Source organism: Kwoniella dendrophila, chromosome 1 (genome assembly GCF_036810415.1).
Source record: "Kwoniella dendrophila CBS 6074 chromosome 1, complete sequence".
NCBI classification, from domain to species: Eukaryota; Fungi; Basidiomycota; class Tremellomycetes; order Tremellales; family Cryptococcaceae; genus Kwoniella; species Kwoniella dendrophila.
Genome location: NC_089476.1, coordinates 844219 through 857194, shown reverse-complemented (window position 1 = coordinate 857194; position 12976 = coordinate 844219). Strand labels below are relative to the sequence as shown.

General features: G+C 39.9%; 4 protein-coding genes across 4 annotated transcripts; 3 read left to right on the top strand and 1 right to left on the bottom strand.

The window, feature by feature from the left end:
- Window positions 1–101: 101 nt before the first annotated feature.
- Window positions 102–1941, bottom strand: L201_000315 (uncharacterized protein; the record flags this gene model as incomplete). The annotated part of the gene is made up of 5 exons (XM_066216118.1): window positions 102–340; window positions 425–717; window positions 775–1338; window positions 1475–1733; window positions 1833–1941. The coding sequence occupies 5 exons, from the start codon at window positions 1939–1941 to the stop codon at window positions 102–104; spliced, it is 1464 nt and encodes a 487-aa protein (XP_066072215.1).
- A 553-nt stretch (window positions 1942–2494) lies between these two features.
- On the top strand, window positions 2495–3540 carry L201_000314 (uncharacterized protein; the record flags this gene model as incomplete). The annotated part of the gene is made up of 5 exons (XM_066216117.1): window positions 2495–2610; window positions 2661–2797; window positions 2898–3159; window positions 3277–3359; window positions 3437–3540. The coding sequence occupies 5 exons, from the start codon at window positions 2495–2497 to the stop codon at window positions 3538–3540; spliced, it is 702 nt and encodes a 233-aa protein (XP_066072214.1).
- Window positions 3541–4116: 576 nt separating this feature from the next.
- On the top strand, window positions 4117–8084 carry L201_000313 (uncharacterized protein; the record flags this gene model as incomplete). The annotated part of the gene is made up of 6 exons (XM_066216116.1): window positions 4117–6447; window positions 6507–7007; window positions 7067–7110; window positions 7168–7861; window positions 7928–7993; window positions 8058–8084. The coding sequence occupies 6 exons, from the start codon at window positions 4117–4119 to the stop codon at window positions 8082–8084; spliced, it is 3663 nt and encodes a 1220-aa protein (XP_066072213.1).
- A 1279-nt stretch (window positions 8085–9363) lies between these two features.
- Window positions 9364–12520, top strand: L201_000312 (uncharacterized protein; the record flags this gene model as incomplete). The annotated part of the gene is made up of 3 exons (XM_066216115.1): window positions 9364–12174; window positions 12245–12310; window positions 12383–12520. The coding sequence occupies 3 exons, from the start codon at window positions 9364–9366 to the stop codon at window positions 12518–12520; spliced, it is 3015 nt and encodes a 1004-aa protein (XP_066072212.1).
- Between the last annotated feature and the right edge of the window lie 456 nt (window positions 12521–12976).

Here is a 12976-nt window from a genome sequence, read left to right as displayed (position 1 = left end):
CAAACGTAGTCTATTAAGCAATACAAGGATGAGATTTATCCCTCTTACGCCTTAATCCTTTATCTTCGTGTTTCCGCGTGTAATCCTAGGCTTGATATGGTTCATTGTTGCTGTTTGTGTTCATGATGATGATGATGTTTATGTTGTTCCCGTTCTTTTCTTCTTTCTCTCTTTTCAAGTGAAGCACTTGAATCCCAATCTACATCAGCAGCTAATAATTCAGGATGACCATTTTTCTCCAATTTTTTATCAAAGAAACCATCTCTATATCCTCTTACAATTCTTTCTAGTAAATCTGAGGTTGATATGGCTGGCGTTCTTCTTGTTGGTACGAATCGACCTATAGTGAAGAAAGCAATGTTTCAGCATTCAATATCAACTCTTCAAGTGATATATATTGCCAAGATTAGCACGCGCAACTCACCATTCTTCTTTGCAAAAGCATAAACATCTTCATGATCTTTACTTGGATAAACTTCCTCATCATGTGCAATATAATCAATATCATACTTATCTAACCAATTTTGATCAACCACCCATGGTGCATCAGGTAAAATCTCATCAACCCATCTACAATGTCTAACAGCTTCACATCTTTCTGCATGTGTCATTGCAGGTCTTGATTTATGATCTGCGCATAAATCGTCCGAACAGACACCAACTAATAATTGTACTTTTGGGAATGATAATTTAGCTTGACGTAATTGTAATGCGTGACTAAACTTGAAGAATCAGCTAAACTCCAAGGAGTTGATCGTGAAGTGATTGGCTTACCCAAAGTGGAATAAATCATAAACACCATCGGCATATACTCTTACGACTTTACCTTCAGGTGGAGGATTAGTTTTCCACCATCTTTCCACACCATCTTCAGAACCTCTACCATGTATAGCTCTTTCAACAAAAGATTTTATATTCTCCTCTGATAATTCAATTGGTCTTGTATACATTTTTGGTGGACCTAAAGATGACATTGAAGGTTTGTTTGATAATGGCAAAGTTTGTGATCTTTTTGGTTCAGCCAATGCTTTTGATGGTGCAACGGGTACATCAGTTGGCTTGATATATGTCGCAGTATTAGGTAGTTGAGGTGTAGATGAGGGTGGTGAATCAGACAAGCTTAAATTAGCTATGGATGCTTTTGGTGTAGGTAATCTGTTTGTACCATATGGTGAACTACTCGTTATACCTGTACTGGTTGCCCAAGGTGTATCTTCGTGCAATCCCAAACCTCCTTGACCTTGATTATGGCTTTGACTTTTCATGTGGTGACGTAAAATTGATGAATGAACGGGTGTGCCACCAATAGTTGAAGAACTCTCAATATCTCCATCGTATCTAATTTATATCAAAATCAGCGCACGGACAATGTTACAATGACAATTGAGAACGTGCGATGAAAGGGGTCCTTTGACATTGTTTTCTTATTTTCTTGTCAAATCATTCAAGCAAACGTGTGTATAAATTCACTTACGTTGGAGAATCAAGACCTTCACTCATACTACCTTGTTCACTTAATTCGTCTACTCTCTTTTGATGTAATGCTCTTTTCGTTAATGGTTGATTCGTTGTTGAATTGGTTATACCTGATGCAGCAATATGTAAAGGTGATGAAGATGATGAAGATTGATTTATTCTGGGTGAATCAGCTGTTGATGTTGATGAGATTGTATCAGCATGAGTTGACATTATCGATCCAACGTCGGAAAATTCGTTTTCAATATTATCGTTGTCTAGAGTTCCAGTTAAAAATACCAATTATGATGAGCGAGATGGTTGAATATCACCAGTCAGCATTAATCACATCCACAAACAATATAACTACCACATACCTTCTTCACTTGCATCTCTTGAACTACTTGGATCTCTAGCGGCTCTTCTTTCTCCCAAACGATTCCTAGTATGTCGTTTTGGTGCGGTTCCAGGTGCTGGAGCTGCCATGTTGAGTTGAGTAGTATATGTGTGGAAACTTCAAGTATGGGAATATGTATAGCTAGTACGACTTTAATGGTGGCAAGTAAGGTGAAATGATGTATTTAACTAATATCAAGAATGACCACTAATTTTAGGGGAGGAAGAGTGGACGTATCAAAAAGTTTGTATAGTGAGTGAATTCTGTCTTGGCTTCAGATGTTGTTCTTGATACCTTGATACTCTGTACATCATCATCCCATCATTGGGATCTTATGTCGTCACCCTGAAAGCTGAAAGACCTAAGATAGGCGCACTGCTATGATTTAGGGGTGTGGGATTTGCCACATAAATAGGCTTGACACTCCTGATTATAAGCGGCGACGGCCGGATCACGTTGCCCGACGCGTTTTGAGGTTTCTGAAATGTTGTTGATGGGAATTCATGTCAACAAACCAACTTGACACCATGTTATCCCGATATCTCTTTTTGAGCCTGTAAGACGTTGGACAAAGTGAAGAAACGATTTCAGCAACTTCAGTGAACATCTAATCATTACATCTGTTACGAAGATACATCAAGCATGGCAGAAGAATTAATGACATCAACCCAATATCGAGAATTGGATTCTCCCGAGCGCACCTTCAACGAACACAATGAATCGCAGGATTTATCTGAATCCATTTGGAGATCAATAGCGTAAGCCGAATGCCATCCAGCTTGCAAAGATAAGCTGATGAATAAATCAGACAAATCGTGCGAGAAGTTGGACCCACTTTATCCCCAGACGATGAATTAGGTGATTTAGCTGCTGCTGAAGAAGCTGTAATCGCTAAAGATCAAGAGAGGGCAGCTATTCAGGATAAGATACAGGAAGAATTGAGACGTGAGTTTAGTATGATTTCGCGGGATGTATACGTAGAAGAGCTGTATCTTTCTTCAGCATGGTGATCTAACTAACGAGGAGTATATTTATGTTTTTGTAGAGCTTTCACGGCAACTGACACAAGCTACAACAGCAGCTCAAAGACCTCCTTCACACCCCTCAGCATTAGAACATGAATCACAAGTACGATCACTAGAACAACAACAATACACTATTGGGAAACAATTAAACGAAGAACAATCTTCTATTTCAAAAAAAGAAATTGAATTGAGTAAATTGAAATTGGAAAAAGAAGAAATTGATAAATATCAAGTTGATCAGGATGGTAACAGCAACGACGATGATTGGATTAATGGCAAAGTGTTAGTGATATGCTCTCTCTTCCTCTGCTTCACCCATCTTGACTGCTTGAGGAATTTGCCTAAAAGTTGCAAGTTGTAATCGAAATATGCTCAACACTATTGTTTGACCTCTTTTAGAATACGTCTAAAGATGCTTTCTGATGCTGGATTTAAGCTGGTCACTCCGAAAGATAATAAGGGTCCAAACAAAATATTGATCAGTATGTCTTTTAGTCAGCCTTAGGCCGATTGACTGCATCTTGAAACCCTTCTGGCTGACCTTATCGCACATTCACAGGAAACGACAAAAAGAATGATGTACATTCAGTATCGATAGATAATACAAGATCAAAAGTATATACAGCGAATTTGATATGGAGTTTAGCAAGTGAAGGGTGTTGACGTGTTGATACTGCTTATTAAGGTTGAAGATTTCTGCGCTTTTTAGATGATATAATGTACTTTTTGGCTGTATGTATGTGTACTAGATGCTCGCATCTATTTTCTTTATTTACGTCGGACTTGAAAGGGAAGACTGAAAACTCCAGCATTGCTGATCAAGTCACATGATGAGGGGCACTACAGACTGGGCTCTTCGCGATATGCTTACATTGTAAGCTGTTCCGCAGATCACTTGCTTGCAGCTACCTTACAATGCGGAATGAAGCATACCTAGAGCATAGGTGGACGGATGATGTAAGATGCATATGGTGAACTACCGTATTTATTTGCCACTCTGGTACTCTGGTAACAAGCACTAGCAAAGGTGTGTAACCGACGTCATGGAACCGCGTCCGAAATATTTAGTGCCGTATGCCGAACGATGATCATCATGATGTATGGTAACTATATTTAGTGAATCTTCCGATTCTTACTATAACTTATCTGCTGTACTCGCCGTTGTGACAATCCGTGTATATCAATTTTTTGTATTCTTAGCCCTTCACTGTGGTCTTTACATCTCGAGAGCATAGCAAAATGCTCTCAACAACGCATCGACGAGTTGCCTCGTTGGCCGGTCGACGAGCACCATGTATAGCTCGATTTCAACACAATTCCTCAACATCAACCGATCGGTCTGAAAATGCAGCACCATCACATATACCGAGAAGCAAACCTTTAACAGGTTCAGCCAAGCTTCTAGCAGAAGCATTGGAAGAAGAGTATGTATCTACTCCCACTGCATCGCCATCTAGAGATCATTTGATACATAATCAAGGTGAAATTTGGACAGGTGAAGAATCTACACATGATGCGGTATTAAGAATGATTATGGATGTCAAAGGTAAACCATTAAGAGAATCAGGTGGAATAAAACATAATGCATCCGACGAGAAAATCAAGAATATAGTTAAAGGTTTAGATCTGAATCCAAGATTGGGTAATCCAATATTCGCTACAAAGAATAAATACAATGCTAAGGATGAAACTGTTAGACAGGAAGGGGAAGAAGAAGAAGAAATCAATCCTCATAAAACAACAATACCACCACATTTACATAGACCATGGCATTCAACATATACAGGAGAAATGAAGTTGAATAATACAGTACCACAAATCAAATATGGTACCTTTATAAAATCAAGAAAAGATGGTGATTCGCTAACGAATCTACTAGAATTACAATTACCTGTAGGTGCAGACGGTAAAACTAGATCAAGGATAAAAGAAGCAAGAAAATCTTCGAGAACAATAAGACGATTAGATAATGCTAGAGAAGGTGCTTTAGATTACAAATTAGGTTTAACGAGTCAAGATGGTAAACCTTTACTCGTTGATTTAGGTGAAGAAGATTTAGATTTAGAGGTGGATACAGAAACAAACGAAAATGGTGAACAGGTATTTAAAGGTAATAGACAAATTAAAGGTTCAAGTGTTTTAGGTGCTCAAAAAGGTAGCGCGAGTGGTATGAGAGCTTGGGGAGGTTTAGTAGAAGACCGAATACAAAGAGCAAAAGAGGCTGGCTTTTTCAAAGTTACTAATGGGAAAGGGAAACCTATACCTCGAGATCCGGAAGCTAGTAATCCACATTTAGAAACAGGAGAACTGCTCATGAATCGGATTGTCAAGCGTCAAGGAGCTCTTCCTCCCTGGATTGAACTTCAGCATTCACTTGATGCGACACTCAACGCATTCCGCTCTACTCTACTCACAACGTATACCACACATCTGGTCCGAAATGTTATATCGACCAATGCTCTATCACCGTTACCGCCTTTACATTCCATTCCATCTCAAGATGATGCTTGGGAAGCGCGTGAATTCAAGTTCCATCAGGAGAACATCAAGCAGATCAATGATTTAGTGAGAAGGATGAACGCTCAAGCACCGTCTCCCGCTCGAAGGCATCTCTATACTCTTGAAGGTGAATTAAGCAAGATCAGAGGCGAAATGTTAAAAAATCACGTTTGGAACGAGATCAAACGAAGGGCAGAGGATGCAGCTAGAATACCAGCCAATAAATCATCCACCTCCGGCTTACCACCATTCATTTTCGATAATGAGGGTTGGAATGCACTCAAAACCGCCACTAGAAGATCTTTCGGTACCATTGCTGCTCCAGTATCAGCTGTCATTGGTACAGGCAGAGTAGGAGGTACTGTAAATTCCACTAGGGAGTCTTTCGGTAGCGATGGTGGATCTTCAGGACAGGCCTCAAGCGGCTCTAGTGATACTTCTGATCCTAAACCGCTTCGATTGTTCGTTATGGCAGGAGTCGGAATCGGTGCAGTGGTATATTTCTCCCGGCGACCTGTGCAGAATGACTCGGAAGTGGAAATGAACCTTCCACCTGTTGCGGAGAAACAAGACACCATACCTGAAGAGAGTATCGTCGCTTTATCGCCTGCTGAACCACCTTTAGAACATGTCGGAATTATACAATTATATATCATCGAACCACTTGCTACTTTATTCCGATTCTTTCACTTGGCATTACTGTTTGGACCAGTCATATTGACTACACCAATGTTATTAGTAGGTAAACCAGAAAGTAGAAGACGTAGAAGATCAGGTAAACCATTAACAGAAGAAGAAGAAAATTGGGGTGCAATTTGGTGGTATTCATTTTTAGTTAAACAAATGGAAAGAGCTGGACCATCATTTATTAAATTGGGTCAATGGGCTGCTTCAAGAGCAGATCTATTCCCTTCAGATTTATGTGAAAAAATGTCAAAATTACATTCCAATGGTAAACCTCATTCATTGAAACATACTAAAAAGGTAATGGAAAAGGCTTTTGGATTGAACTTTGATGATATCTTTGAAGAATTTGGTGAAGAACCTATAGGGTGTGGTGCTATTGCTCAGGTAAGTAAGATGTAAATGGATATATTAGATAATGCATACTGATTCAGATTTCCTCATAGGTGTACAAAGCTAAATTGAAACCTTCTGTATTTACTGGAGGAGCAGCTACAACTTCTAAAGATCAATCTCATTTGGATACAACTTTGAATAGATCAGTTGCTATAAAAGTGTTACATCCAAGAGCACGTAAAACGATTCGAAGAGATATAGCTATTATGTCAGTTTTTGCCAATATCTTCAATGCATTCCCTGGAATGGAATGGTTAAGTTTACCTGAAGAAGTCGAAGTTTTTGGCGAAATGATGAATTCACAATTAGATCTAAGAGTTGAGGCTTCAAACCTTGAGAAATTTGAGGTAAATTTCCAGAAAAGAGGCAGAAGAGTTACATTCCCTTCACCCATTAAATTAGGTAAAGATGATCAAGGTAAAGAAAGACAAGAAACTCAAGATGTCTTGATTGAAGAATTTGAAAATGCCCTACCACTAAAATGGTTTTTGACAAATGGTGGTGGTGATTACGATGATAAAATAGCTGGTATCGGTTTAGACGCTTTCTTGGTAAGTGTAAAATCTTTTTTGACAGACTGTATCTGACTAACCTGATATACTGTCTCTAGGAAATGCTTTTACTTGATAATTGGACGCATGGTGATTTGCATCCGTGAGTTAGCTGATCAATTTTATTTACAGTGTATCCAGAAGCTTACATGTGCTCCAGCGGAAATATCATGGTTCGATTTTACAAACCCACTACTACAGATTACCTTGGACCTTTATTGAACAGATTCAGTCATAAACCTCAGACGCCACCATCTAATACACCACCTTCAGCTAATGTTTCCAATCAAGAATTAGTCGACTCTTTAGCATCAATAGCGCATGATCACGATAAATGGCATGAGAAATTAGAAGAATTATATAAAGAAGGATATGAACCACAATTAATTTTTATTGATGCTGGATTGGTCACCAGTTTAGATTCGACAAATAGGAGAAACTTTTTAGATTTATTTCAAAGTGTAGCTGAATTTGATGGTTATAAAGCAGGTAAACTAATGGTTGAAAGATGTAAACAACCTGAACATGTTTTAGATGAAGAAACTTTTGCATTGAAAATGCAGCATATAGTTTTATCTGTAAAATCAAAAACTTTCTCTTTAGCAAAAATCAAAATCTCAGATATCCTGAACGATGTTTTAAATGCTGTTAGAACACATCATGTAAAATTAGAAGGTGATTTTATAAATACTGTTTTGTCAATTCTGTTATTAGAAGGTATAGGTAGACAATTGGATCCAGATATGGATTTGTTCAAATCTGCTTTACCAATTTTAAGACAATTAGGTAGACAAATGGGTACTAAAGAAGCACTAAATGCTACACCCAAAGGCAACCTATTAGCTATGATCAAAGTAAGTCCAGTCATGCCGGTTCTCTTCTCTAGGTATAATGGACTAATGTAATAATCACTTTACTAGCTCTGGGTATGGGTTGAAGCTAGACAAGTTGCTGGTGAAGCTTCCACCATGGATAATTGGATCAAGGTGAGTATCTCGCAGCAGCGCCGTATATCTGTGTATGACTGCTAAATTATCATTGGAAACGCAGTATGACCGACTCTTTCCAGCTATGTAACACCGAGCATTCGGATTGGAGCTGAATTGTAAAGCAACAGTGGAAAGATAGACGGATAGATCGAGAACATAGATGGTATAGCGCTTCGATATCGCATAAACTTATAAAACACCCTGTATCGCTTCCTTATTGAATTGTTGTAGATTTGGGATTCACATTCTATATTATCAAAATTTAGATACATGCATATATAGCTATAGTGTCTTTATCAAAACGGAAGGACCAGCTTTGAGACAGGCAGGGATGAATTGTTACTTTGAACAATGCGCATCGGCCCGCATCGAAAGGGCGTTTTTCCCTCCTTTACATCCAATTTTGAGCTGCGCGATGACTTGTCCACGCATCGTTTTCATACTTTGCTGCTTTTCTTTCTCTTTGCTATCTTTATTCTCTAAAGATGAATATTTTCTGATCTATACAAGCCTCGTACTCGTACAATCTTCAAAACCTACCTCGGCCGTTTTAATCATTTCCCAGCCGAGAATTCAGGAAATAAAAGGGGTTTCACTGGAATCGAAAATTAAGAAATATTATATCACTTTCCGTAATCATCAAAAGTAGGTTATAGTAATTTGTACCGAATCGGGGACTTCGCAGCTCATTACTCAATTATCAATCATCAAGATCAAAACCTCCTTCCTATACATAATAAAATCTGTTAGTCCCGCGCTCGATCACACCTTTCATTTTTACAATCACTCTTTGACCCGCATATATCATTTCTACATCTACATCTACATCTACATCTATATCTTTTCACTTTGTCGTTCTTCAATACAACATTCGTCTAACTAAAGGTGAGTACTTAGCTTGATTGCAACTTTTGATCGCCTTCGGTCAAATCCGTACCTTTTGACATTCATCATCGCCGAAGTAAATTGCCTCATTCTTCTTTCCCTTTTCCCATCATTTCAATATCTTATCAATCACTTTTCAACTGTTACAAGGAGATCTTAATAGACATTAAAGTATAAAGGAGATAGATTGACTATGAGTAGATAATTGCGGTTCAATCAACAAGAAAGGTGCTTCTCTTTGCCACTTGCATTCGCGGCGGTGCGTGTTACCGGTTCATCACGATCCCCTTTTACCGAATTGAAAGATACAGGTGAGTCGATTGATGACGATGGCGGTGATGGCAATGGGGACCAAATTGGATATCGATTCTCATCATGTATATATAAGGTCAAAGGCTAATACGAAATCGACCTGCTTATCTATTTTAGGTTTTAACCATTGTCCCTTGTAATACACTCTGCAACGTCCACCACATCTCATCATGCCTCCTCCTCATTTAATGATATTCAACGATGATCCTCCAGCCAACTATATGGAAGATCCAGAATTTTTACCAAGTCATATTCCTGGTACACGCCAATTAGCCCAACCTATACCCATCGCAGCTGTTCATCCTATAACTGAACCACAATCATACTCCCTAGGATCTCAGGAAACAATCATGTCTGATATTTCAGATTCGCTCAGACCATCCCCTCCACCTCTTACAGCCACTTCATCTTTACCTACTCCTTACTCAATCAGAACTCCAGCCACTACCTCCGCGTCTACCTCTACAGCCATGCCTCGAATCGCCAGTCCAACCAGTCCTACTTTAGCCAATACCACCGCAGAGGAAGATCAGCATATTTTTGTACAGGGAAAACCGTTTCCCCGATCTAGCGGTCTGAGCGAAGCTTCAGGCAGCAGAGATTTAAGTAGGGAAATTACTCCCGTGGAGGTGGGATCACAAGATGTGGATATGGATAATGAGGAAGAAGACGAAATCGGGCATCAAATCGCATCACCTGATGCTGTAGACCAGCATGAAAGTGAAGGGACTCTTGGAACTTCCGCACCTAGAGGCTCTTTAACAAGATTACTGCGTGATATCGGTAATCCCTCTACATCATCTATTCCTTCACAAGTCCCACCTTATATCCAACCTTTACTTGACCAACGTACAGCTGTCTTTGGGTCTAGATGGTCACACCCTGCCCCTTCGACTTCTAGAGAAACCTCCACTCATTCTGGCCCTTCTTCGTTAAGAGGATCAATTGGTTTGATGTCCGATGAACAAGAAGGCAATGGTGAGCCTTTCCTCAACGAATTAGGACCTTTGCCTGGTGGTAGTCACAACGATGAATCTGGTCAAGATTTTCGATCTTTCCGCTACGAACAACCGTATCATCAATCAACATATCATCAACCCGCTCCCACACCCAACCCATATCACCCAGCTACCGCCGGTGGATACCTGAATGGTAATTGGGGAGAAGCTTATTCTTCACATCCCTCGGTTTCCCATTCGCAGATGTCCACCGGATCCTCTAGAATCTCGCCTTCAAGACTACGAAGTCCCGTTTCACCCCCTTTATCGAATGATATTCGTACTTTGCCATCACCGGCTACCAACACTGCTGCCGTCTCCCCATCCTCAATCGAACGACGCTTAGGAACCATCGAAGCCAGATTGGAACGAGCTCGAGGTAGAGCACAACGTAGTCCGCCTACACCACCTATGCTTGTGCCTAGTCATCAATGGGAAGGCTTTAGAAATAGACATAACGCCGCAAGACCTTACGATATCGCCTCCAGGTCAAGACCATCGTCCTATTCTGCCGAAGATGGATCACGATCATCGTCTTTTACTAGATCTTCCGTTAGACCATCTTGGTTGGAATCAGCTTCTGTATCAACAACATCCGCATTTACTGTTCCTCCGCCCCGCCCCAGCCCTATTACATCGTTCGGATGGGAAACATCAGATACCCATCCACATGGTGCTACATTCACCAGTACGACTAGACCTTCTCAAGCGTTCTCTAGATCCACCGAAAACTCATCCAGCTTTGATGATCGACAAGCCATTCAACGTGAAAACTCTCGCGCAAGATATCTACAAGCTAGACTCAATATGCTCGACGATATGCGTACAGCACCTTCCACGGCAGCTTGGAGCAATTTGCCGGTTCATAATCGGACTGATTTCCCATTAAGGGATGGATCAGAGGATATAAACCAAAGCCATGTAGAGAGATCAACATCTTACAATCAACCTAATTCGTCGGCTGGACCTTTTGGTGATAGATCAACTCCAAGATCTAGCTCTCATGCTTTCCCAATAGACTATTCTGGTGCAGAACCGCCAAATGGTGATATGCGATATCCCAATTTGACTAGACCCGGCGTAAGAAGATGGATGTCATTCGACGAAGGTGAAAGAGAGTCTAGTAGAGCTAGGGAGGAACATCGCCCTTCAGAAGAAACAAATGATTTGGGTGCTTTGAATCGAGATATCAATGAAGTCGTCGGTAGAAGATTGAGTCAGTCTAGACCTAGAGCTACATCCGTTACTAGAAGATTAAGAGATCATTTAGGACCTGATTGGGAAGATACCCAGCTACCTGATACAGCTTCTAGCACTCCTGGTAATAGTGCTAGAATTGGGCGATCTGGTGCCAATGGCCTTTTCGGCGAGATAGACCGATCAAGAGATACTCAACAACGAGATACTAGAGATTCAACATCACCTTGGTGGTCTGAACGTCGAGAACCGTATGCTGAAATGATGAGGGATAGATCAGCCACATCAAGTCCTATCGATGAACTAGCCGCTTTGATAGCTAGTAGAGGTAGAAATAGACCTTTATTAGGTGGTGAAGAAGCTGAATTATTATTCTTAGAAAGATTACGTTCACATAATAACGGAACCATACGCTCTGCTTCTTCTGGAGGAGATGGTAGTATAATGACCTTTAGAAATAATGAAGGATTAGAAGGTATAATGGATATAACAGCAGATTCACCCTTCAGTGCATTCACATTTTTAAATAACATTAGAAGATATCAAAGTTATCCTACAACACCAATTACAAGTATAAAGATTACAGATGAAATGGATGAAAGTGAGAAGATTAAAATTGTTCAAATGGTTATCAAAGGTATTTCAAGGTTACCTGCTATACCGAGAAAGAAAGCTGCAGAATCAACTTTACATACGATTCAATATGACCAATTCACTTCTGCGGATAATGTAAAGACGGTAGAAGGTTTAGAAAAAGATGAGTATTGTTCTGTATGCCATGATGATGTGAGTAGCATTTGGGTTGATCGATTGTCAGCATAGGAGACGACTGATTCTTTTTTGGTTCAACTTTTAGTATGAAGCTGAAAGTGAAATCACTATAACACCATGTAAACACATGTACCATAAAGGCTGTTTAGATGTAAGTTGGCTCGGCCCTCTTTGACATTTGTAAATAGCGGAATACGGACTGACAACTTGTCGCTGTCGATAGACATGGTTGACTACACCCAACACATCTTCATGTCCGATGTGTAGAAGGGACCTAGCTGCTTTAGCTTATCTGACTAAAATGGTACCTTCGAAGAACCTTGAAGAGGCCTTGTCTTTATGGATGGCTGTTGTTGTCTGATAGTTCGTTTTACCGCTACTGTTCTTGTTTTCCCGCTTTAGACTTTTTGATTTCATGCTTAACTCTTTCCGGAACACTTTACCTGCATTACAATCACTTGCGCCTACCTGTACACATGTCATGCTCTTTTACCATATCCTAGCTGCTGTCATTTTGTTTGTACCTTAAACTCCTGTTACATGCTATCTACTTTATATCTCGAATTTCCTATCATAATAATGATGAATATACGCTTAATGACCAATCGGTAGAATACCCCTGATCAAATACTGCAAAAACTGCTCATACTCGTTTGTCAGATATCAGCATATCAGAGGTTGGTCGTTAATCATTCAACATTATTATTACAAAACATAGCCATATATCTATTTCTTTCACGAAGAAGAGTACCGTACCGTAGATACTTAAATTAAGCTACATTTTCCATCACGTGATATGTACCTTTTTCGGCTTCGA